At 42.3% G+C, this 22310-nt stretch overlaps 1 protein-coding gene across 2 annotated transcripts in view; it reads left to right on the top strand.

Annotated features, from left to right (window-relative positions):
• PSTPIP2 (proline-serine-threonine phosphatase interacting protein 2) overlaps positions 1–21702 on the top strand; it is an 80151-nt gene extending 58449 nt beyond the window's left edge. Inside the window, exons 6-15 of one of the 2 annotated variants that reach the window (XM_025931361.2) lie at positions 2866–2928; positions 8938–9036; positions 9605–9650; positions 10585–10664; positions 13512–13610; positions 14496–14592; positions 14710–14791; positions 16244–16278; positions 17600–17657; positions 20060–21702. In XM_025931361.2, the coding sequence (XP_025787146.1) occupies positions 2866–2928; positions 8938–9036; positions 9605–9650; positions 10585–10664; positions 13512–13610; positions 14496–14592; positions 14710–14791; positions 16244–16278; positions 17600–17649 (651 nt within the window). In that variant the 3' untranslated portion in view covers positions 17650–17657; positions 20060–21702. The remainder of the gene's footprint in view (positions 1–2865; positions 2929–8937; positions 9037–9604; positions 9651–10584; positions 10665–13511; positions 13611–14495; positions 14593–14709; positions 14792–16243; positions 16279–17599; positions 17658–20059) is intronic. The other variant, XM_086682882.1, reaches the window with a different exon arrangement.
• Positions 21703–22310: the final 608 nt, after the last annotated feature.

Raw genomic sequence — 22310 nt, 5'->3', positions numbered from 1 at the left:
AGTTACTCGTGTCACAGTGAACTCTGGGTTGTACCACTTCTGTTTTTAGATGCCCCCCCCCCTTTTTTTTAAATCAAACTTTGGGAGAAAATGTGTCTATGCTAACTTCTCATTTTCACTGTATGTTTTGGGCTTCCACTTTCTGGAAATTGAGCCATTTCCACTTATCACGGAAAACCATTGGTTCCTTTTAGCAAACTGGGGAAGGGGAACGGCAGGTAGAATAGCTCAGAAGTTAGTGGTGTACTACTCACTTAACTAGATTTCTGACGGTGGTGAACAATACAGACATGGTCATCCTTCCCTCATGGAGTGTAGAGCATGGCCAGAGAATGATGTGACATAGTCATCATGATAAAGCGTGATGAGCATTAAATACTAGGGGAGATGAAGGTGCCACCTCACCTGCAGTGGGGACTCCTAACCTTATCAGTGAGGTGGGGGAGGCGTGTTGGGGGCAGACCCTGAGGCTACAAGCACCAGATTGAGTGACAGTACAGGTGAGGATGATGAGGGACAGGCTGTCATCCCTGAGGGTTGGCCAGGTTGGGGGGGCTCTTAGGAGCCACTTTCAGGAGTCTTGGCGTTTTAGGGTACTGAGGTTGCTTCCCCGGCCCAGAATGTGCCAGGCTGACAGGGACAGCACACGGTCAGTCACTCTCCTCTGGTGCCTACATTCTGTTCTGCCCTCTCCGCTGACATTGGGATGAGCATGGCAGAATGGTGCTCTGCCTGTGTAGAGAGAAATCTCCAAAGAAAGGAACGTCCTTGGTTACACGGAGTGACGCTTACAGCTTTAATGGCGTGAATGCAGACAGACAGACCACCAAAGCAGCTATTTCAGTCATGTACTGCAGGGCCATTTGAATCATTTACATATCTCTTCTTCCTTTGCCCCTCCCTTCTGCTTCTCCCCACCCTAGAGCAGAGGTGATAGTTCTTGTACTACTTTGTGTTATCAATAATAAGACAATTAGATTTCCATTGGGTTTGGCCTTTGAAGACCTGCCAAGAATAGGCCATTCTATAAGTGAATACAGACATGAGGAGACTTAAATCAAAGTGGGGTAACAGACAGATCTGGACTTGGTGTCACTGAATGGCTTTGAGCAATTATCACCTCTTGGGCCCCCAGGGCTCACAACTGTCAGGTTAGAGCCAGACTACCTCTCTCTCTCTCTCTCTCTCTCTCTCTCTCTCTCTCTAGGGTCCTGTTCTCATACAGGTGCCAGGGATCCTCCAAGGTAGAGAGGAAGATGAAGGGAAAAGGTCTAATAGAACTTTGTAGCCACCTGAGAGGAGCTGGAAGCAGGTGTTATGTGTGAGTTGGACATAAGGAGGCCTGGCAGAGTCCATAAACTATGAAATAGTGGCAGCTCCCAAACTGGGAGAAAGGCAATATATATTTTTGGACTGGCAAAGACCACAGGACAGACCAATAGTGCTGAGTGATCTGCTCCATGGAGTTTGGGGAAATCAGGAACCATTAATAAATAAACCCAGCTCCTCCTCCTGGTAGAGGTACCTAGGCGCTCATGTGAACCACACAGCTTCCTGTCTGTGATGACAAGGGCCTTCCCATGAGACTCTGCATGTGGGGCTCATGTCTGTTCTCTGTGTCTACAGGATCTTCACTGTTAGCAGATGCATGGCCCACCTCTTACTCCTCGATTTTAGCTGGGCTGGAAGATGGCTGTTCAGTTCTCTGAAGGCCCCTTGGGGATCCCCAACAGAATTTCATGTATTCCACAAAGCTTATATTTGAAGTCAGACCATCCCAAACATTCCATCCAGATATCTTGAAAATCCATCCAGCCATGTTTGTGTTGGTAACAGACAAAAATGTAATTCTCCAGAAGAAAGAGAAACCACATTTGAACATTATTTTCAGAGTTATTATTTTGCATTGTGTCATTTTGCACGAGAGCAATGCCATAGCTCATTTTGAATTACTGCACCTCTTGGTTTTTTATATACCCGTTTGATTTTATAGAGCTATCATAAGGATAATGGTAGGTGAGGGTAATGATTAAGAACAAGGGCACAAGAGTCAGGCTGTGCCCAAATCCCAACTCTACTACTTGCTTGGGTAAATTAATCCCCCTCAGTTTACTGTCAAAAAAATGGGGATAAGAGTACTTACAGTTGTTGGGATGCATGAAAACTGATTAGCACATAATAATGCTTGATAAATGGCAACTACTATTATGTCTGAGACATACATTTTTACTATTAGCACCATTATTTTGAGTAATGAAAGGGTTAATATCAGAGCCACGACAAAGAAATTGCTCTCAAGTGAACTCAGCAGAGTAGTTTACCTTTCCTGGATTAGCTGGGATTAGCTGGGAGAATACCTTCTTTTAGTTGTCCTACAAACATTTCTTCTCTTCATACTGCCCCGGCTCCTTGCTGGTTTAGGGTGTGTTATTGGTGGATACAAGAGGAGTGAATATTTATGCGTCCCTAATTTTATTGTGATGACACAGGCTTACAGAATAAAGACCCCTTTTAAAATATGAATGGTGCCTTAACAAAGGTTTTTAAATCTTTTTTGAAACCTAAGTTCCTTGATTCCAGGTTTACGGAAGAGACAGCTCCAAGGATGATCAGTGATTCTCAACAGTCGCTGCCCAAGTTCAAGGGCGGGCCTTACCATTGAGCAGCCGTAAGACCTTGGGCAGGTTGTTCAGCCTCTCTGCTACAGTTTCCTTGTTTGTAAAAAGGGAGTAATAAATAGCACATCTACCTTCTGGGTGTGTGAGGACTAAGTGAGGTAATCCACATTGAACACTTATTCCTCAAGATAAGCTGGCATTAACAGTAATTTGTTTTTTATTAATAGTGCTTGTCCTCTCTTCACAGACAGAGCTTATAATGGATGCTGCCCATAAACAAAGGAGCTTACAGTTCAAGAAAACTATGGATGTGAGTCTCAGTTTATTGCTTTTTTTTTTTTTTTTCCCATGGTGACATTTTCTGAAATCCTGTGCTGTGTAGGAGCATATTCCTGAAAATAGTACTTCAATAATATTATGGACTAATGCAGTGGTTTGGGAAAACAACCTTTAGAAGTTTGACTTTCCTGCTTTTTAAGGCCTTGGAAAGACGGAGGATGAAACAAGATAGAGGAAAGAAAATGATGGTGACTTTCTGGTAACCTGGGAAAGTCTACAAGTCAATTGAAATATCTCAGGCCAAGACACAAAAGTGTCTATATCACATGCCATTTATCTTGTTGGATGTTAGCTTTTCCCCCTGTGACTATTTTGAATCTTGGTTTCTTACCTATTTTACTGAGTGAGCCCTTCATGTTTTAGGATCTACAAACTGTAAGAGCCTTCTGTAAGTAATCTATTTACACACACACACACACACACACACACACACACACACACACACACACACACACACAACAAGACAGAGCTAAGATAAATTGCGAGGGCCCTCCCTCTAGCTTTCCTAAATCTGTTCACTTTGGACACAGTGAACTCTGTTACTGAAACATCCATGATTCCATATTTGTACAGAAGTATCATCATGATGTTCTATGTGACATGGTGTGTGGTAACCCAGTTAAAAAAGAAAATGTCACCAATGTCGATGACATATGCAGTCTGCTCCGCGTCATTTTTTTTCTGTGATGCATGGCACCTCCAAAGCAACTGAGAAATAGGGAATGATGTCAGTGTAACTGCAGAAATAGCATTGGTCCATACATGGTTGTTCCCAGACTTTCTGTGTTTTGAGCAATCTGGGACAAGGTTTCTCACAATTCAAGATAAAACCCTACTGAAATACAAGTTTCTTAACTATCTCTTCTACCTGCCTGCAGAGCCATGCTAGTATTATAATTTTTGCTTTGGCTATCAAAAATGATTTAGAAAACTCAAGAAAAAGGAAGACTATTGTATTAACTCATTTTTCGCTTGCTGTGTCCTTTTTTCCTCTTGATATTCCAGCGTTTCTTCTTTTATAGTTTCCTTTGCTTAGAGAGTTTAGCCATCTTCAGGATGGTCTACTATTGACAAATACTTTTAGTTTTTCCTCATCTGAGAATATCTTGATTTCCCCTTCAGTGTCAAAGGCTGTTTTCCCTGGTTATAGGTTTTTCCTTGTAGGTAAAGTGTCATTTCTGTTTTAAGATATTTTCTTTCTTTCTTTCTTTCTTTCTTTCTTTCTTTCTTTCTTTCTTTTCTTTTCTTTTCTTTCTTTCTTTTTTTTTTTTAGTTTTCAAAGTTCACCTATATATGTAGTGTCATGGATTTCTTTGGGTTTATTTTGTTTGGGGTATGATCAACTTCTTGAATCTGTAGTTTTATATCTTTTGCCAAATTTGGGAAGTTTTCAGCTGTTATTTCTTCAAGTAGTTTTTTTAGCTCACCTTCCTTTCCTTGGATTGCAAGGACATGAATGTGTTAGATCTTTTGTTATGGTCCCAAGGGTTCATGAGGCTCTATATGTTTATTTTGAGGTTTATTTATTTTTCTTGAGAGAGGGAGTGAGAGCATGAGCAGGGCAGGGCAGAGAGAGAGGACAAGAGAGAATATCAAGCAGGCTCCATGTTGTCAGCATGGAGCCCATGCAGGGCTTAATCTCAGGAATTGTGAGACTATGACCTGAGCTGAAATCAAGAGTTGGACACTTAACCCACTGATCCATCCAGGTGCCCCATCTATGCATTTTTTTCAGCCTGTTTTTCTCTCTGTTCTTCAGATTAGGTAATTTCTATTGCTCTGTTTTCCACTTCACTGATTCTTTCTTCTATCTCTTCCATTCTGAAGTCCATCCATTGAGTTTTTAATTTTCATTAGTGTGTTTATTTAGTTCCAAAATTTCCATTTGGTTCTTTATAGCTTTTATGTGTTTGCTGAACTTTTCTAGTTCTTTGCCCAAACCATCTATTTTCTCATTTAAGTGTTTTTGTAATTGCTTGTTGAATTTTTATGACGGCTCCTTTAAAATCTTTGTCAGATAATTCTAACAATCTGTCATCTTGATGTTGGCATCTATTGAAAGCCTTCTGATTCAGTTTCAGATCTTCCTGGTTCTTGGTATGATTAGTGATAGTCATTTGGTTTTGGACATTTTAGGTATTATGTTACAAGACTCTGGATCTTATTTAAACATTCTGTTTCAGCTGGATTACTCTGACACCTCTAGCAGGGGACAGTGAGGTCACCTGCCTCATTACTCCTTTATGGGGGTAAAAATCCAGGTTTCTCCCATTGGCCTCCACTGAAATCACAGGGTTTGTGTGGCTGTGTTACTACAGAGAGGTGGTTAAAGTTCTGATCCTCCACTAGACCTTCTCTGACACCACCCCAGCAGGTAGAGGGGGCACCTTGTGACTGCCAGGCAGGGGTCGTAGAAGTCCAGGTTGCCCACATGGTTTCCACTGACACTATGTGTAGGGCTGTTATCTTCCAGTAAGAATGAAGGTTCCAGTTCCCTATTTGTCCTTCTCTGAAACCATCTTGGCAGGGAAGTTGGGCATCCTGTTATAGCTTGGTGAGAGTGGAAGTCTAGACTCCCTGCTTGTCCTTTGCTGGATGTATGGGGGGCAGGCCACAGTTTTTTTAGGTGGTGCTTGGCTGCAGTAGAATGGTTATTTTCTCAAGGTTTCTCTTCTGGTAGACTGTCCCTTTTCTGGTCTTTTGGCTAGAGAGGGCAGGTTTTTGTTGGGACTTCTTGTTTTTGCTCATTGCCACTTCTTGGTTGCCTGCTTCTTTGCACTCAGTCTGTGACATATGAGGCAAAGAAAAAACCAAGAGAACTTACTTGTGGGTCACCCTTCTCAGACCAGGGTTGCTAGCCAATCTGCCTTCTCTCCACCTTTCAGAGTCTTATGTTTGTTTTATACAGAGTGTCCAGAGTTTTTAATTGTACTTATGTGGAGGAATAGGGAAAATTACATCTTTCCATCTTTTCAAAAGCTTGTATGTATAACCTTTAAAAAAATTATTTAGAACCATAAATGTGATCATATCCCCTCAGTCTTATACTAAGAATCTAAGACTCTATCTTTAGGAAATCATCCCAAAAAAGAAAAGCAAAGGCATGAACTTATTCACTCTTAAAATAATGAAAATTGTAAATTATTTAGTGACTAAAAAATGGAGAAATATTAGTTATATGACCTTTATGAATATGTAGCAACAGAGAAAAAATATTTAATATGCCATATTAAAAAATAAAGTAGGGTAGAGAAAGATTGATAACTGACAGCATTAAAATTTAAGACTACTTTAGAGCAAAAGAAAAAATACCTTATACATGGCTTAAAGAGAGACAACAAATGGGGGAAAATATTTGTAACTTACATAACTGATAGCCAGTTAGTGTTCCTAATATAGACTGAGCTCTTAAAAACCAATGGAAAAAGGGGTGCCTGGGTGGCTCAGTCAGTTGAGCATCCAACTTCAGCGCAGGTCATGATCTCCTGGTTCATGGGTTCGAGCCCTGCATCCGGCTCTGTGTTGACAGCTCAGAGCCTGGAGTCTGCTTCAGATTCTGTGTCTCCCTCTCTCTCTGCCCCTCCCCCACTCACCCTCTGTCTCTCTCTCTCAAAAATAAAATAAACGTTAAAAAAAAAACAATGGAAAAAAACTCAATGAAAATATGGAATGCTCCAATAGGAAAGCAGGTAAAAGACATGAAGTAGAAAGGACATACCACCTTAGTGGTCATGAAATAAATACAAATAACACAACTTTATGCTGACATTTTCTCCTCTAATATTAGAAAAGGTCAGGCATATTGTTCAAGCTTGGTGTTGGTGAAAGTGAGGAAATTTACTCCATATACTGCTGGTGGGAGTACCAGTTGGTGTGGTCATTTTGGAAGGAAGTTGCACATATACATATTCTTTTACCAAACCATTACACTTCTAGGAATTTGACCCGTATAAATAAATTCATACTACCCAAAACAAAATCAGAATATTTTTATGTTATAAAAAATGGGAAACAAGTGTCCACTGATAGAGAGATAGTTAAAATTATGGCGTGTGTGTGTGTGTGTGTGTGTGTGTGTGTGTGTGTTTACAACCTTTAAAATGTTCAGCTACAAGGGTGCCTAGGTGGCTCAATCGGTTAAGCGTCCAACTTCAACTCAGGTTGTGATCTCATAGTTCGTGGGTTCGAGCCTCACATCGGGCTCTGTGCTGACAGCTCAGAGCCTGGAGCCTGCTTCGGATTCTGTGTCTCCCTCTCTTCTCTGTCCCTCCCCTGCTCACTCTCTGTGTCTCTCTCAAAAATAAACATTAAAAAAAAAAATGTTCAGCTACAGGGATCATGCTTGACATAGAAAAATGTCTATCACATACTGTTACAAAAGGAATTTGCTGCATGAATATCTTATGTGCTTACAATTATGAAAAATTATGAAAGTTCTATGTGTGTGTAGCATATATAGAGAATTGTATGGTTGTTTACTGAAAGGTTAACCTCATCTGAATTGCAGAGCATGCCGAGAATTGCACAAACCATCTCTGCAAAGGAGTCTTCATTCTTGGTGAAGCAGTTTTGGGGGGGAACAACATTCTTATTTATTAGCTGACTCACAGCTTTGCTTTGTTTGAGTAAGTTAAGTCTTTGCTTCAGTAGGTGAAACAGAAAATTATTTGATTTGCTAACTATATAGTTGAGAACTGTTTTCATACTAATGGTAGTGATGACAGCACAGGATAGACCAGGGTCTACTTTTAAACTAGTTAAAACAGGGGCACCGAGGTGGCTTGGTTAAGTGTCTGACCTTTGGTTTTGGCTCAGGTCATGATCTCACAGTTCATGAGTTTGAGCCCCACATTGGCTCTGCGCTGCTGGTGTGGAGCCTGCTTCGGATTCTCTCCCTCTCTCTCTCTCTCTCTCTGCTCCTCTCCGACTCCCGTGCATGTTCCCTCTCTCAAAATAAACTTTAAAAATAAAAATAAAAAAATAAACTAGTTCAAACAGATTTTTTTAAATCAAAAAGGAACATGGCTATGCTTGAGTGACAGAATTGATGGGATCCATGCCCTTGTCACCTGCTATGGTGGATGCATTAGAATATTGAGGCATAATTACAATTACTATGGTCAAGTGATGGCATCTAAGTTCTGAGGGTTATGTTACATAAACGTTAGATTACACATCTTTTTTTAAAATTGTTTTTTAGGGGCGCCTGGGTGGCGCAGTCGGTTAAGCGTCCGACTTCAGCCAGGTCACGATCTTGCGGTCCGTGAGTTCGAGCCCCGCGTCAGGCTCTGGGCTGCTGGCTCGGAGCCTGGAGCCTGTTTCCGATTCTGTGTCTCCCTCTCTCTCTGCCCCTCCCCCGTTCATGCTCTGTCTCTCTCTGTCTCAAAAATAAATAAAAACGTTGAAAAAAAAATTTAAAAAAAAAAATAAAATTGTTTTTTAATGTTTATTCATTTTTGAGAGACAGAGAAAACCAGAACGTGAGCGGGGGAGGGGCAGCAAGAGAGGGAGACACAGGATCTGAAGCAGGCTTGAGGCTCTGGAGTGTCAGCACGGGGCTCGAACTCATGGACCATGAGACGATGACCTGAGCTGAAGTCAGCTGCTTAACCGACAGAGCCACCCAGGTCCCCCTAGATTATACACCTTACAGTTATATACATATTTTGATTTTGCCTATTTCAAATCCCATCTTTTGTTCCAGTTTTTAAAGCCCACATACTTTGTGTTTGCCGAATTGGAGTTATTACTTCCTTGATCAGGCTGCCACCACACGCGTAGTTTGGAAAAGGGCTAAAGAGCCCTTCCACAAATAGATAAGAAGGAGCCTTTGCTGCCAGGGTGCCCACCGTCTGGCGGTGATCACGGCACTGACCAGAGCGCCCTGTCCTTTGCTGGGCTTGGCGGGCTCGGGCTGCTGCTTTGCAGGCTCACGTTCCGCTCACCTGTTTTGGTCCTCTTTTGGCACATAACAACAAAGGCAAAGAAGACCTATATGCAGAAATGCCGGGACAAAGACGAAGCAGAGCAGGCTGTCCACCGGAGCGCCAATGTGGTGAACCCGAAGCAGCAAGAAAAGGTACCTGGGAGAGCCGACAGCCTGAAAAATCTGAGCTTTATGTATTTGAAACTAAAGCCAATTACTAATCTTAATGAAAAATGGACGTGCATCCTAAGTCCCTGGCAATATCTTGCTTTTGGGCTGTCAGGATCCTCTGGCCCAGAAAGTCCCTTGTCACAGTTTTGGGGTTCGGGAGGAGCTGGAGAAGCGTGGCCGTGGGGGAAGGGAACAGGGTGATAAGAAGTAGGGGAGAGGGTTTTGGTTTTTTCATCTTTCTTCAAGACTGAAGTATTCTTTGGAGCCAGGCCACCTCAGGCTTGGGCACATTATCAATTTTATGTAATCTGGTAGAAGACTGTCAGCAACCAGAGGGCAGGGGTTATGTCTTTAGGATACCATGGGGCAAGATGTTTGATGGCCGTTTCCCTGTGGTGCTAAGATTAGAGGGCAAGTTGAACGGTTTGCTGAGAGAAACAGGTAAGATGTGGAACACGGGTCTCTTCACAGCCATTGCTTTCAAACCTGTTTTGCCTGTGGGAGCTCTACCCAGCATTCCCCATCTCTTGTTCTTTATGTGTCCTCACAGCTTTTCGTGAAACTGGCAACTTCGAAGACTGCAGTCGAAGACTCAGGTGAGGGGGCTGCTCCCAGGGATGGGGGAGGCTTGTGGGGAGGGGGCTGACATTATGCTGAATCTGTCGGGAAAGGTATTTTTATATATCATACAAGAATGTATGGACAGACAGTGGGATTAACAAGAAAGCAGGAGGGAAGAAGGGAGAAAGGGAGGACAGGGAGGGAGACAAGGTATATCAGAACCTGGGAAAGTGAGACAGCTGTTTCTGGCCACTGCCTGCTTGAGCCGTACTTGTAATTAAATGGTGGTGGGGGGGGGGGTGCGGGGGGGGGGGGGCGGAGGTCATGTGACAGCTGCTTTGTAAGCAGGTACTCATTCTGATTTATTAGGAACATCTGTCTTAAAAGCCCATTTCAGCCCTGATAACTCTTATCTGCTATGAAGGAAACAGCCAAGTTGCAAGGCCTTGTCATGGCTGAAACCTGAGATCCAAGCCAGGTGTTTGCAAAGCCTTCTGATCCCAGAGTATTCTGCAGGAGCCAAGCCTCTTGTGACCATGGTCATTTAAGAAGTCTCTAAACCCAAAACCAAAGTCACTTGGTAGTTCTCTGCACCTCTCACTGTCTAATCTTCCTGAAAATGGAAATGGGTGGAAGCTATTGAGGTTGAATTAGCTCAAGAGAACTCTGGCTGAAGTTCCTGTCAGCCTTTGTTCTCCTTCCTTGAAGCATTTCCTTTTTTTTTTCTTCCCCTTGAAACATTTCTTACTTGGCTTGGTTTAATGTCTAAAAAGAAAGTGCTTATTTCACAAATATATTGTGAGAGAGAGAGATGGATATGGCCTCCCACTGTTCAGAGCTCCATGGGGTCTTGTGAGCTCAGTGTGACTCTGGCGAGTGTCGTTTGTCATCCAGGGTGAGCTGGGCAGTGGGTCTGCGCACCCTGCTCCTGCCTGGTTTCTGAACCCAGGCCCTTCCCCTCCACTGCAGACAAGGCATACATGATGCACATCAACACTCTGGACAAAGTCCGTGAAGACTGGCAGATCGAGCACATCAAGGCCTGTGAGGTACCAGAACTGGTGGCTGCTCAGGGGGGGATGATCTTCCTCCAAGAATTTGGGGAGTCTACTTTGCCAGAAATGCACCACTCCCTTATTACAGGGCCCCAATTCTCATAGAATTGCTTGAGGCCAAGTTAGAAATCAGAAATGTAAGTATAGGATGGATGGAACTGGAATGTTTTCCTCCAAGCCTCATCTTTCTGCCCCGTCCCAGTCCTGAGCGTTGTGTCTGACTCTGTTCAAGGACTTCCTCCAACGTTTGGTTAGTGCAAATATGAAATAGCTGAATCAGTTAATAATAATGAATCAGAAATAATTATCTTTCAAGAGCCTTGCCTGAACTTGCTATCCAATAAGGAGAATGCAGATAGAAGGTGAGCTAGAAGTTTTCACTCAGGCACCTGGGTGGCTCAGTCGGTTGAGTGTCTGATTTCAGCTCAGGTCATGAGCTCGAGGTTTGAGAGCCAGGCATTGGGTTCTCTGTTGTCAGTACAGATCCCATTTTGAATCCTTCGCCCCCTCTCCCTACCCCTCCCCTGCTGGCACACCCTCAAAAATAAATAAACATAAAAAAAAAAAAAGAAGTTCTTACTCTCCTTACACCTTTGATTTCACCATTACCTCCTGCTTCATTTTTAGCATGTGACCTCACTTACAATTTCCTGGAGAAAATAAAGACATAACTTGGAAACTTCCTCAAGTTTCTTTTAGCCTGTCTATAGTTTTTCTTACCAGTGGTTCTCAAAGTGAAATCCCGGGACCTGTAGCATCAGTATCATCTGGGAATTTGATAGAGATGCAAATTCTCAGACCAACTCTCGACCTACTGAACAGAAACTGTTGGAATAGGTGCAGTACTGTTTATAAGTCCCCTGGTGCTTCTTAGGCAAATTCAAGCCTGAGAATCACTGATCTACACCCCCCTCCCCTCCTTTTCTCCTGTTAGTTGAAAAGGGGCTGCCCCTGCCTTATCAAGATCCTATCCCGCCATCTGGGCTCAAGATCCCATCATCCAGCGGTCTTTCCCTCATGCCTGTGTAAAGCTCCCTTCAGTGTGAACTTCTTATACCATTGTTTGGACAACTCATCTCATTCTTGGTGTTAGAACCTACTGGTACTGGCTGTTGCTTCCTGTCTGCTGCCCTCTCCTCTCTTCACAGCCAGGCTTCCTGAAGGAGTTGTCTTCACATGCTCATTGCCCCTGCCTGTCCCAGCCTGCTGCATCTGGGGTTTGTCACCCCTGCTGCTGCTCGCTGAGGAACCAGACATCTCTGTGGTGTGAGGTCCAGCAGGCCTTTGCAGTTCCTGATCTTATGTGGCTTGTGTCTACTGTCTAACACTGTGGGTCACTATCCCCTTCCTAAAACACTCTTTTCTGCTTTACTTCTGTGACTCCACACTCTCATGGAAAAACCTAGAATAAGTCCCCCTTTTTAAGGTATAAAAACGTGCAGAGCAGTATCATATGCATTTTATAGACACACAAATATTAGAAAAGCCTGCACAGGAATGATAAAGTTTAGGAGAATGGTTATCTGTGGGGAAGGAAGAAGGGGATCGAGTTTGGAGAAAGCACACAAGGGGCTTAAACAGAATCTGAGGCAAATATGGCCTAACTTGTTGACCAAGCGAGGTGGTCAATAGGTATGTATTCATTATATTGCTCTCTATGATTCTGTCCATGCGAAGTATTCTATAATAAAAATCACATAAAATCTACTGTTTATATGCTACATAAATACAAAATATAATAAACACTACATATATACCAAGTATGCTAAATACTAAAAGGTTTCCAATTAAAATAATGTATTTGCTTCAAAATATCCTACGGAGTAGATGAGTTGGTAAGGATATAATAAAACAGAATTGGTTGTGAATTGATACATGTTCAAGCTGGTGAAGGGTCCATGTGCATTCATTATACTATTTTCTCTGTTCTTATCTATGTTTGAAGTTCTACATGATAAAAAGTTTTAAAATGTAATAGTGTTATATTCAACCTTTAAAAAGTACATTAATATATAACATCCACCGTTGAATAGCATCCCCTTTATTTTTTTATTTTTTTTAATACTTTTTTTTTTTAAACGTTTATTTATTTTTGGGACAGAGAGAGACAGAGCATGAACGGGGGAGGGGCAGAGAGAGAGGGAGACACAGAATCGGAAACAGGCTCCAGGCTCTGAGCCATCAGCCCAGAGCCTGACGCGGGGCTCGAACCCACGGACCGCGAGATCGTGACCTGGCTGAAGTCGGACGCTTAACCGACTGCGCCACCCAGGCGCACCGAATAGCATCCCCTTTATAGAATAATAGCTTGATTTTCCTAAAGTTGATACTTGCTTATGTCCAAGAAGCTATTGTTCAGGAAGTGACTTCTTAAAAAACTTTTTTAGTTAAAGAAACCTTCAAACATAAACAGAGTTGGAGGACAAGTGCAGGTTCCCCCACGTTCTCGTGAACTTCAGTGATTATAATCATCTTGCCAATATTCAGTCATAGGGGAATTTCAATGTGAGGCTCTGGCAAGCTGCCCACGTGGAGATGCCCACCAGGCAGTCGGAAATGTTAGCTGGAATTCAGGTTAGACCCTTGGCATCTGGGCTCTTCATTACCTCTTACCTTCAGAACTATATCCAATCCTGTTTGTGTCAATACCATATTAGAATACTATTTGCATTCTTTGCCTGCGGTAAGAGTTTATGAGTTTCCTTGGTAGCAGGGAATATCCTAAATGGGACAATAAGCTTACAGATAATGAGGGTTGACACTGTTTCTTAAGTCATAGCCAGTCTAGACAAATGTCTCCCTTCTCTGTATATGTACGGACATGTAGTTATGTTTCCGCAGATATTCGAAGCTCAAGAATGTGAACGAATAAACTTCTTTCGGAATGCATTGTGGTTACACATGAATCAGCTGTCACAACAATGTGTCACAAGTGATGAGGTAAGTCAGAAGCATCCATGGAGGATTCATGAGAGTGGGAGGAACCATAGGCATTTATTAGTGCACCCTCCTCATTTGAGGCCCAGAGAGGTATGGTGACTTGCCCGAGGCCGCACAGTGAGCTGATAGAAAGACCCAAATAAACACCTAACTGCCTGACTCCTAATCTGCTTTGCCACCATGACTTTCTCTTTAAGGAATTCACGGGGCAGGAGAGCGGAAAAGGGAGACCCAAATGTAGTTTAGTTTATGGAAGACAGAGATGTCATAGCAAAGGGTCACTCCAGGACACCACCAAGCACTAGGAGACTGACCCATGCCCGGGCTAATGATCATGCCAGGGCTCAAGATTTACTTCAGCGGCATTCCCACAGCCAACATCCGGGTTTAAGTTGTGCACAGCAACCCTCATGGGGTTTCCAGACCTCAAGAGGGATTAGAATCAAATTATCACAACCTTCTTTGCTAAGAAATAGCCACCCTCACTTGGATGGGACATTCACTTTAGGAGAAAAATCAAACACCTAGAAAACCTGTAGAATCGACTAGAAGAGCTTTTTTCCAAGTTAATTCATCTTTGCATTTTGTGTGTGGCTTTGGTCTTGGTATCTATTTTCTTTGTCCCGTCAGTGTTAAAGACAAATCTTTCTGTGAAGGTTTTTATGCAGTCACAGAGATAACATTTCTTGTCATCTTTAAAACAATTTTAATAGCTGATATGCACCAGAGAAATCCCTTTATATGAGTCTGGGACTTAGGAATGTCTCTTTTTCTTTTCAAAACAAAATTTGGAAGAGCCAGCCATTCATCAAACCTGTTTTAATAAGCTGTGTCACAATTATTCACAGACATACCTCTATGCTTGATTTGTCTTCTTTTTGTCAGATGTATGAAGAAGTCCGTAAGAGCTTAGAGGCATGCAGCATTGAGAAGGACATTGAGTACTTTGTGAACCAACAAAAAACTGGACAGACTCCACCAGGTGAATGGAGTGGTGGGGCGGGGCATTTATTTAAGCAATTCTGCTAGTCTTTTGTGCACATGTCATTGAGAATGGGAGACACCAGCATCTTAATATTTTGTTTCTTAATTTCCCTAGCACCCATTGTGTATGAGAATTTCTACTGCCCCCAGAAGAATACAGCCCCACAGGGAAAGGCTCCAGGGCCCAACTTACCAAGGTAATAACCACCTACCTTTCACATGAAGAAAAATACTTAAAACATTTTTTTTAATGTTTATTTATTTTTGAGAGAGAGAGAGAGACACACACACACAGAATGTGAGCAGGGGAAGGGCAGAGAGAGAAGGAGCCACAGAATTCAAAGCAGGCTCCAGGCTCTGAGTTGTCAGCACAGAGCCCGATGTAGGGCTCAAATTCACAAACTGTGACATCATGACCTGAGCCGAAGCTGGACAGTTAACTGACTGAGCCACCCAGGCTCCCCGAAGAAAAATACTTTTAATAAATGTTGTTATCATTAGTGTTCTAAGAGATACTAGAACACATCTACCCCTGCATTTGCTTAAGTGAGGTTGCTAGATTTGGAGCAGTAGCATTTTTTTTTTATTTTATTTTTTATTTTTTTAAAATTTACATCCAAATTAGTTAGCATATACTGAAACAACGATTTCAGGAGTAGAAGTAGCATTTTTAGGACAAATGTTAAGTGGATTTTACCAGTCATAGTTTAAGGAGGACCATATTATGCTTGAGTGTGATTATTATGATTCACGCATGAATCCTATACTTTTCGTAGAGCTTGTAGAAAGCAGAACTCTGGCCCCCTGTGAGTCAACTGACCTACCTGTTTTGGTAGGGCCCAAGAGTAAAGAATGGTTTTTATAACTGGCTGAAAAAAGAAGAAAAGGATACTATTTTGTGACACATGGAAATGATATGAAGTTCATGTGTCAGTGTTCATATAAAGTTTTATTGGGACCTGATCATGCTCATCCACTTACATTTTTTCTGTGGCTACTTTTGCATTAGAGTTGGCAGAGTTGTGACAGAGCTGCCTTAGTGGCCAGCAGAGCCTACGTCATTTACTGTCCCTTTGCAGAAAGAGTTTGCCACCCCTGCTTTATCTGAGAGAAAAGAAACTTCTGTTTCCCGCACAGTCAACTTGAAATCTAGGCTGTTGAATTTCCATTCCAGTTTTTAAAGAGAAGGGAGTATTTGAGGGAGGATTGGATGGTCATCATCAGTGTTTAAGAACACCAGGGTGCCATTCAGAACAGGTAACGTGAATGAGCTCATTTAATCCTCGCAGTGAGGTGGGAATTGCTTGGATTCCCCATCTTACGTGTGGAGATGTTGAGGGACCAGGAGGTCAGGAAACCACATGCTCCACAGTAGAGACTTTCCTCCTGCCTGTTTGGGGTGCTGGGACAGGGCTCTGGGCTTCCTGAGTCCTGTGCATCCTGCTGTCCTGCTCACCAGCATAATAGAATGCCGGCAGCCTAGATTCCGGTACGTCAGTGTTGCCCGGCTTTTGCTTCATCTGAACTTTTCTTGACTCTTCAGAACAGAAACCAGATCTGATTAGCGTGCAGTATGATTGGGGCATGAAGACAAAAATTACAAACTAATGAGAACTTATCTGAAAGACTTTGGTTTTCATCTCTTACAGGAGAGGACCTCTCCCAGTTCCTAAAAGTTTACCAGGTACGATGTCAAGAAAGACCTTTCAAAATACTCATGTCAGGTTCTCTTTAAGGTTGAGTAGCTGGAATGTTGAAATAAAGGGAAAGAAGGGAATAAATAGAAATAAATTCTCAAGAGAACGAGCCTGTATCAGGATCTTGATGTAATACTGTTTGTCAAAGAGTAGACTTTGGTAATTAGGGGTCTACTTTATTGCCTGTCAAAGAGAATTCAGTTCCTGGAGTACCAAAAGAAACTTATTATAAGGCAGTCTTACCTAAGAGATTATTTCAACTTGGACCATAAGAGAAGCAAAGTATAGTTTCCTGTGGATTACACAGAAACGTAACTGATAGAAGTTATGTCTAGAAACACATAACCTAATAGTATATATCTGCATACTGGCCATAACTGGGTCTGTCACTCATGACTTGGTCTCTTTTTAAATCCTATCAGAACTCCTATGATACCTCTAGGACAACCACACATTTTAGCTTTTTTGTTGTTATTGTTGTTAGTTTTATTCCTTGGATAATTATAAGATCCTTGAAGGTGGATAATTGGTTTTCTCCTGTATCACTCATAGCACTTAACACAGTCCTGAGCACATAGGAGGTGCTCAACAAATATCTATTTTTTTGAGTAAAAGAAAGGTGTACTTACCTATGTTCAAGGGAAGAGGGAACTTATGCTGCATATCATGGTTTACTAAAACTTCAGTGACTGAAAAGAAGTTTAGGACCTGAAATTATAATAATATTTTTGAAAAATATAAGGATTTAAGTTATTTTACTTTAAATGTTTATTTATTTTTGAGAATGAGAGAGAGAGTGTGAGTGGGGGAGATGCAGAGAGAGAGAGGGAGACAGAGGATCTGAAGCAGGCTCTGCGCTTAGAGCAGAGAGCCCGATGTAGGTTTCAAACTCATGAACTGGGAGATCATGACCTGAGGCAAAGTTGTATGCTTGACTGAGCCACCTAGGTGTTCCTGTTATTTTATTTTTATAAAACAATTACCACCTGATAATGTGGGACTGATTTTTGTCTATGTCTTAGCTTGAAATCTAAGCTAAACCTTGAAGATGGCTTTACTCTAGGTGCCGCTATCTGCACATGGATGAAAAAGGGCAATGAAATCGTGGTAGTGATTTCCAGAATGTATGCGTGAATCTTCTGTGTGTAGTCTTGACTTTCATGGGTAGGTTTCGTCGCTGGATATGTTTTCTTTTTACAGAAGGGCAGTCAGTAGAATCTTTAAGTGGAATGTCTTGATTTGAAAAGGGCTAAGAATCTTACCACGAAGCAGTATTAGCTTAATGTTGCTCTGTTCTGCCCTTTGCAGATAACCCTGATTATTCTTTGGTTGATAACTACAGTCTGATCTATCAGTAACATCAGTGGTAAGAACCTTTAATTTTCACATAATTTTCAAGTTGCATTTTGACTATTGATTGTGTTTTTGAAGTCTCTGAAGCTTCTTTACGACACCACTGCAGGCAGCAAGGCCTTGCCTCAGGCTGACCCGTGCCGTGGATGCACGTGATCCTGCGGGATGGTCTCTCTGGGTCCCACAATTGCAAGGGGACTGGAGCCCACGCCATACCTACTTAAATGAGGAGATTTTTCCTTCGTTAATTATTCTGCAACTCATTTTCTGCTCTATTTAAGCTCTTTGTGGCTACAAAGCACCCGCACTTATAACACAGCGCACACACAACGCTCACACAATGCCCATGATCCTCACTGTCTAATTTAGCCTTTCGTGTACTCCCCTATCCCCCAAAGGGGAAAAGTCAAGTAAAAAGAAGTCAGTGACAATGAGGCAAACACTGTCACACTCCCCTATCACACAAAGGGCGTTGGAGGGGTCATCTGGTATCAGATCATTACTACTCCAAGCTAGCAAACCCCAGGGATTCCTAGAGCAAAACTATGAGATGGTGCTTGTCTCTGACTCTCAGGTGCTTGCAACGTGCCCCAGGTCCATCTTTGCCTTCACAAATGTGAGTGAATGCCTCTGAGTCCAAAACAGCAATACTAAACGGAACTCTATAAAGTATAAATGTTTTAACCCAAACGGGTGTGTCTTGGGGCATGACAATATCCGTATAGATGAGCAAAGAAAAAGCTTGAAAGGATACATTCCCAAGCAAGTAGTAGTTTTTCTTTTTGTTTACTTATGTTTTCCAGTTTGCCTACAGTGAAACTTTGTTACTTCTTTAATAAAAGACAGTTTTGAAGAGTTGATCCTTTTGCACATTCCTGATGTTCCCAGGGGTGACAGGAGTGGGGACGGATTCAGGAACTGTGCCAGCCTCTCTCCCACCCTTCCTGGTTTGCTGTTACTGCCACTTAGGAAACAAAACAAGTTTTATTTCTTAATGTTTATTTATTTTTGAGAGAGAGAATGATGGGGGAGAGGCAGAGAGCGAGAGGGAGAGTTAGAATCCTAAGCAGGCTCTGTGCTGACAGCGCAGAGCCCAATGTGAGGCTCAAACTCACCAACCATGAGATCATGACCTGAGCCAAAGTCGATGCTTGACCGATTGAGCCATCTAGGTGCCCCCCCAAACGGGTTTTAATGGTGCTCCATGGTGGCTTTCCTTCAGTGCTCTATAACACTGAAAAGTTCTTCAAGTGAGCACATCAAACACTGCTTGTCTTCAGTCCTCCAGAAACACCCACTTTGTGACTTGTAGCCCATTAGCTACATGGGATGGAAGCCATGTTGTTTTGATTGGGTAGAAATGATCAGCCAGTGTGTGTTTATATTTAAACATAAGTCCTTAAATTGCTTAATAAATGTGTTTAATATCTAAGCAACTTTGCTGTGAAAGATAATGGAAATGGAAGACCTAAAATACCTCAGCTGCTAACTGTACATAACTTTCTGACCTGCAAACAAATTGGAGTCTCTACAACTGGTCATCATTTCTTCATTTCATAAGGCTCCCTTTTTCTCATGAAAAGAGGCACGGCCCATATTAGAGGTAGAAAGGGACATGGGGAATCAGTGACTTGGGACTTCAAGGCGAAATCCGCCCTCTGGAACAACACCATGGAGGTGATGGCTGCAGGTAGGCCACTGGCAGCTCCGAGAGTTTGAGTTTTATTTTAACCTCCTCCTTTCCCACCCTCCCTTATTTGCATAAAGCACACATTCTAGTTGCTTAATAGTAACCTTTGACCCAGCAACTCTAGTTCCTCTGAGTTCAAGAACCTGCTGCTTCAGTGCAAGATGCTAATGCCAACACACGTGAGCTCTGTCATTTCACGGGGTTAGTATGTGGAAGCTCAGGGAACAGGACTCAACATACACATGTATCATTGACGGAGTTGAAGAGAATTTTACAGAAGGAAGTCTATCTTAGTTAATAACTTAGCTAAGCAATGTATCATGACATTTAAAGTAGTTTGAGCCTTTGGAAATGAAATAGGAATGTGTAGGAATTTAAATAGGAAGGCGTAGGAATTTGTGGTTTGTTTGGCATTGTTGATGTAGCTGCTATGCTTGTTTTTAATTCTGACATGTTTAGGGACAGATTATAACTTCTGAGCATCAAAAATATAAATATGTGTATTATTTGCATAAAGCAATGCTGTTGTCAACACAGTCCATTTTTTCATCACTTTAAAACACTTATTCCTCACTGTGTGCTCTCTTTGGCCAAGCATACTTATTCTTTCTTTTTTCTTTTTTTCTAAGCATACTTATTCTCATTGAATGATATGGCAAGGGGAGGAGTGAGGAGCTGATGTGAATGGTTCATTCAGATGAAATTTCTTTGTTATTTTCTTTCAGAAAACAAACCTTTTTCGGGCCGGTGCTTCTACAGCGTGGGAGGAGGCACTCAGAACAGCAGAATCCTTAGCCAAACTGTGTCAGTCGTGAAACTTCCAAGTGAAACCTTGCTGTAATTTTTTTTGTATTTTAAATTCATTGTAGATATTTAGATCAACTTAGGCTAGTTAAGTTCTGAAATTCTTAGAAGAAGTTTACAAATTGCCCCAGACTGAAGAATCATTCTTTCCTAGGCAGTTACTAACGTTGTGAGTGAATTGTGTTAGCTCCTAGGTCTCTGGATTTGGAGCCCTGACTCTTGTTGTGGGGGGGCAGAGGTGGCTGCAGAGGGGTATGAGCCATGAACCTGGAGGGGCTTCTTTGGCTCCGGGGACAGCTTGGCTGTAGAATGTTCACAGCAGCACGTGCCCTCGGTGGTGCACCATTTCAAATCACCTTCCTTTTTGGCTGGAAGACTTGGAGGCCATCTAATTATACTTTCCCATTTTACAGATGAGGAAATGGGGCCCAGAAGTGTGAAATCAATTTCCTTATGGATTAGGGACAGAATCCAAACTGGAGTGTAAGCTCACCTCACATTACCATTCTGACTGATCCTTCCTCAGGCCATTGGTGCTTGTGTTGAAATTTCAGACGCCGAATGTTTTTTGCCGGCGTCTTTCCAGTTGGGAAAATAACCAGGGTTTAAATGTCAGATTTATTTTTATGGGAGTCCCTGTGTGTCCTGAACTTCTAGAGCACCATATTTAATTTAATCTAAGAAGCCACTGATTATAAAGCATGGCCATTATTTTACACACCACTGAGCAAGTTAGGTGAGGGAGTTGACATTCTCAGTGGGGGCAGAATTACTCATAAAGGGGTGAAAATTGGGACAGTTAAGGGTTAAGCCCATTTAAATTTGACTTGCTAAACTGGGGCGGGGAGAAGTACATCCTAGAGTCAGTGCAATAGGGTATTTGGACCTCAATTCCTAAAGAGAATTCGAGAGCTCCAAAGCCAGTCCTCAGTCCTGGGTCTTCACAGAGAATCTTTGCCTTGCTAGCTCCTAGAACTTTTTAAAACGTCAGTCTTACCCTTTCGCAGGTATTTGAGTCTTTCTTCTTGTTACCCACAAACAGCAGGGAGACAATGTCCCTTTTGTGTAATATCCACACGCCATGAGAAAATGGTACATTTTAGTTAATGACAAATTAAACTAGCACTGGTACTTATTCAGTATGTTGCTGGCCTTGTAACACATATTTTCTTCTCCTGCTCTATGCAGTAGCTTTCTCAGAACTGTGCACAAATTGATTGAAACAAGATTGATTATTTCCCACCCTTTAAGGTGTTACTGAAAGTGGCAGCTTCTCCTCATGACAGGAAGCTTGCATCAATTGGATATCCTTTTGAGAAACTGAAGTTTGCAAAGGGCCATTGACTTCCCCAAACTGAGCAGGCTCAGGACATTTCCTTTAAGCTCAGAACATTCTAATTTTTAGGTATTTTATTTATTGTTCACAATTCCTCAGGGATTTCACTTTTCTCTCTTTTGGTCAGTGCAATCGCTGTAAACGTGTTTTATGAATTGAAAATACTTTTATTTTATTGCTCTTTCAGTTCGATATGAAGTAAAATAAAGGTTCCTTGGAGATTTAGGATTTATTTTGCCTTTTTGTGTTGACCACGTCCTCTCTTCCAAGCTGTTGGACCCTCGTCACATTTGCTATTGTCCGATGGCAGTGGAGCAAACTGTTAGGAGGGGAACTGCCACATCACTTCCTACTGGTCCTTCATGACAAAGTCACTTGCCTGGGGAAGCATCACTCCCGCCTCCAGACTAGCTTGGATCCCCTGCTGGGTCCTTCTCCTCTCCCTTTTTTTCCTTGATAGTACGTGGTTCACTCTTGAAATTAATTGTTCAGAGGCTGTCTTCTCTCCTAGACGGTGACCTCAATGACTGCTATATCCCCAGCACCTGACACGTTGTAGTGAGTATGAAAGAATGAGTGGCTAGAAAGAGAGCATACCTCGAGAAACAACCAGTTGGGAGTGTAGAGGGAGCGAAGCCAGTCAAATAAGTATACATGTTAAATTTAGTAAATATGATCTACCCCTAAGACTGGAGGCTTCTTCATTTGAATTCCACCAGAAGCAGCCCCTGAGATAAGGCTTTGAGTGCAGGTACTTTTTCTGGGGGGGGGATCCCAGAAAGCACCAGTATGGGAGTGGGGAGGTAAAGGGGGTGGAAGGAGGGAAGGGAGGAAGG

Source organism: Puma concolor, chromosome D3 (genome assembly GCF_028749965.1).
Source record: "Puma concolor isolate L17-30 chromosome D3, mPumCon1.1.hap2, whole genome shotgun sequence".
Taxonomy (NCBI): domain Eukaryota; kingdom Metazoa; phylum Chordata; class Mammalia; order Carnivora; family Felidae; genus Puma; species Puma concolor.
The sequence above is the reverse complement of the archived record's forward strand: the minus strand, read 5'-3'. Positions and strand labels throughout refer to the sequence as shown.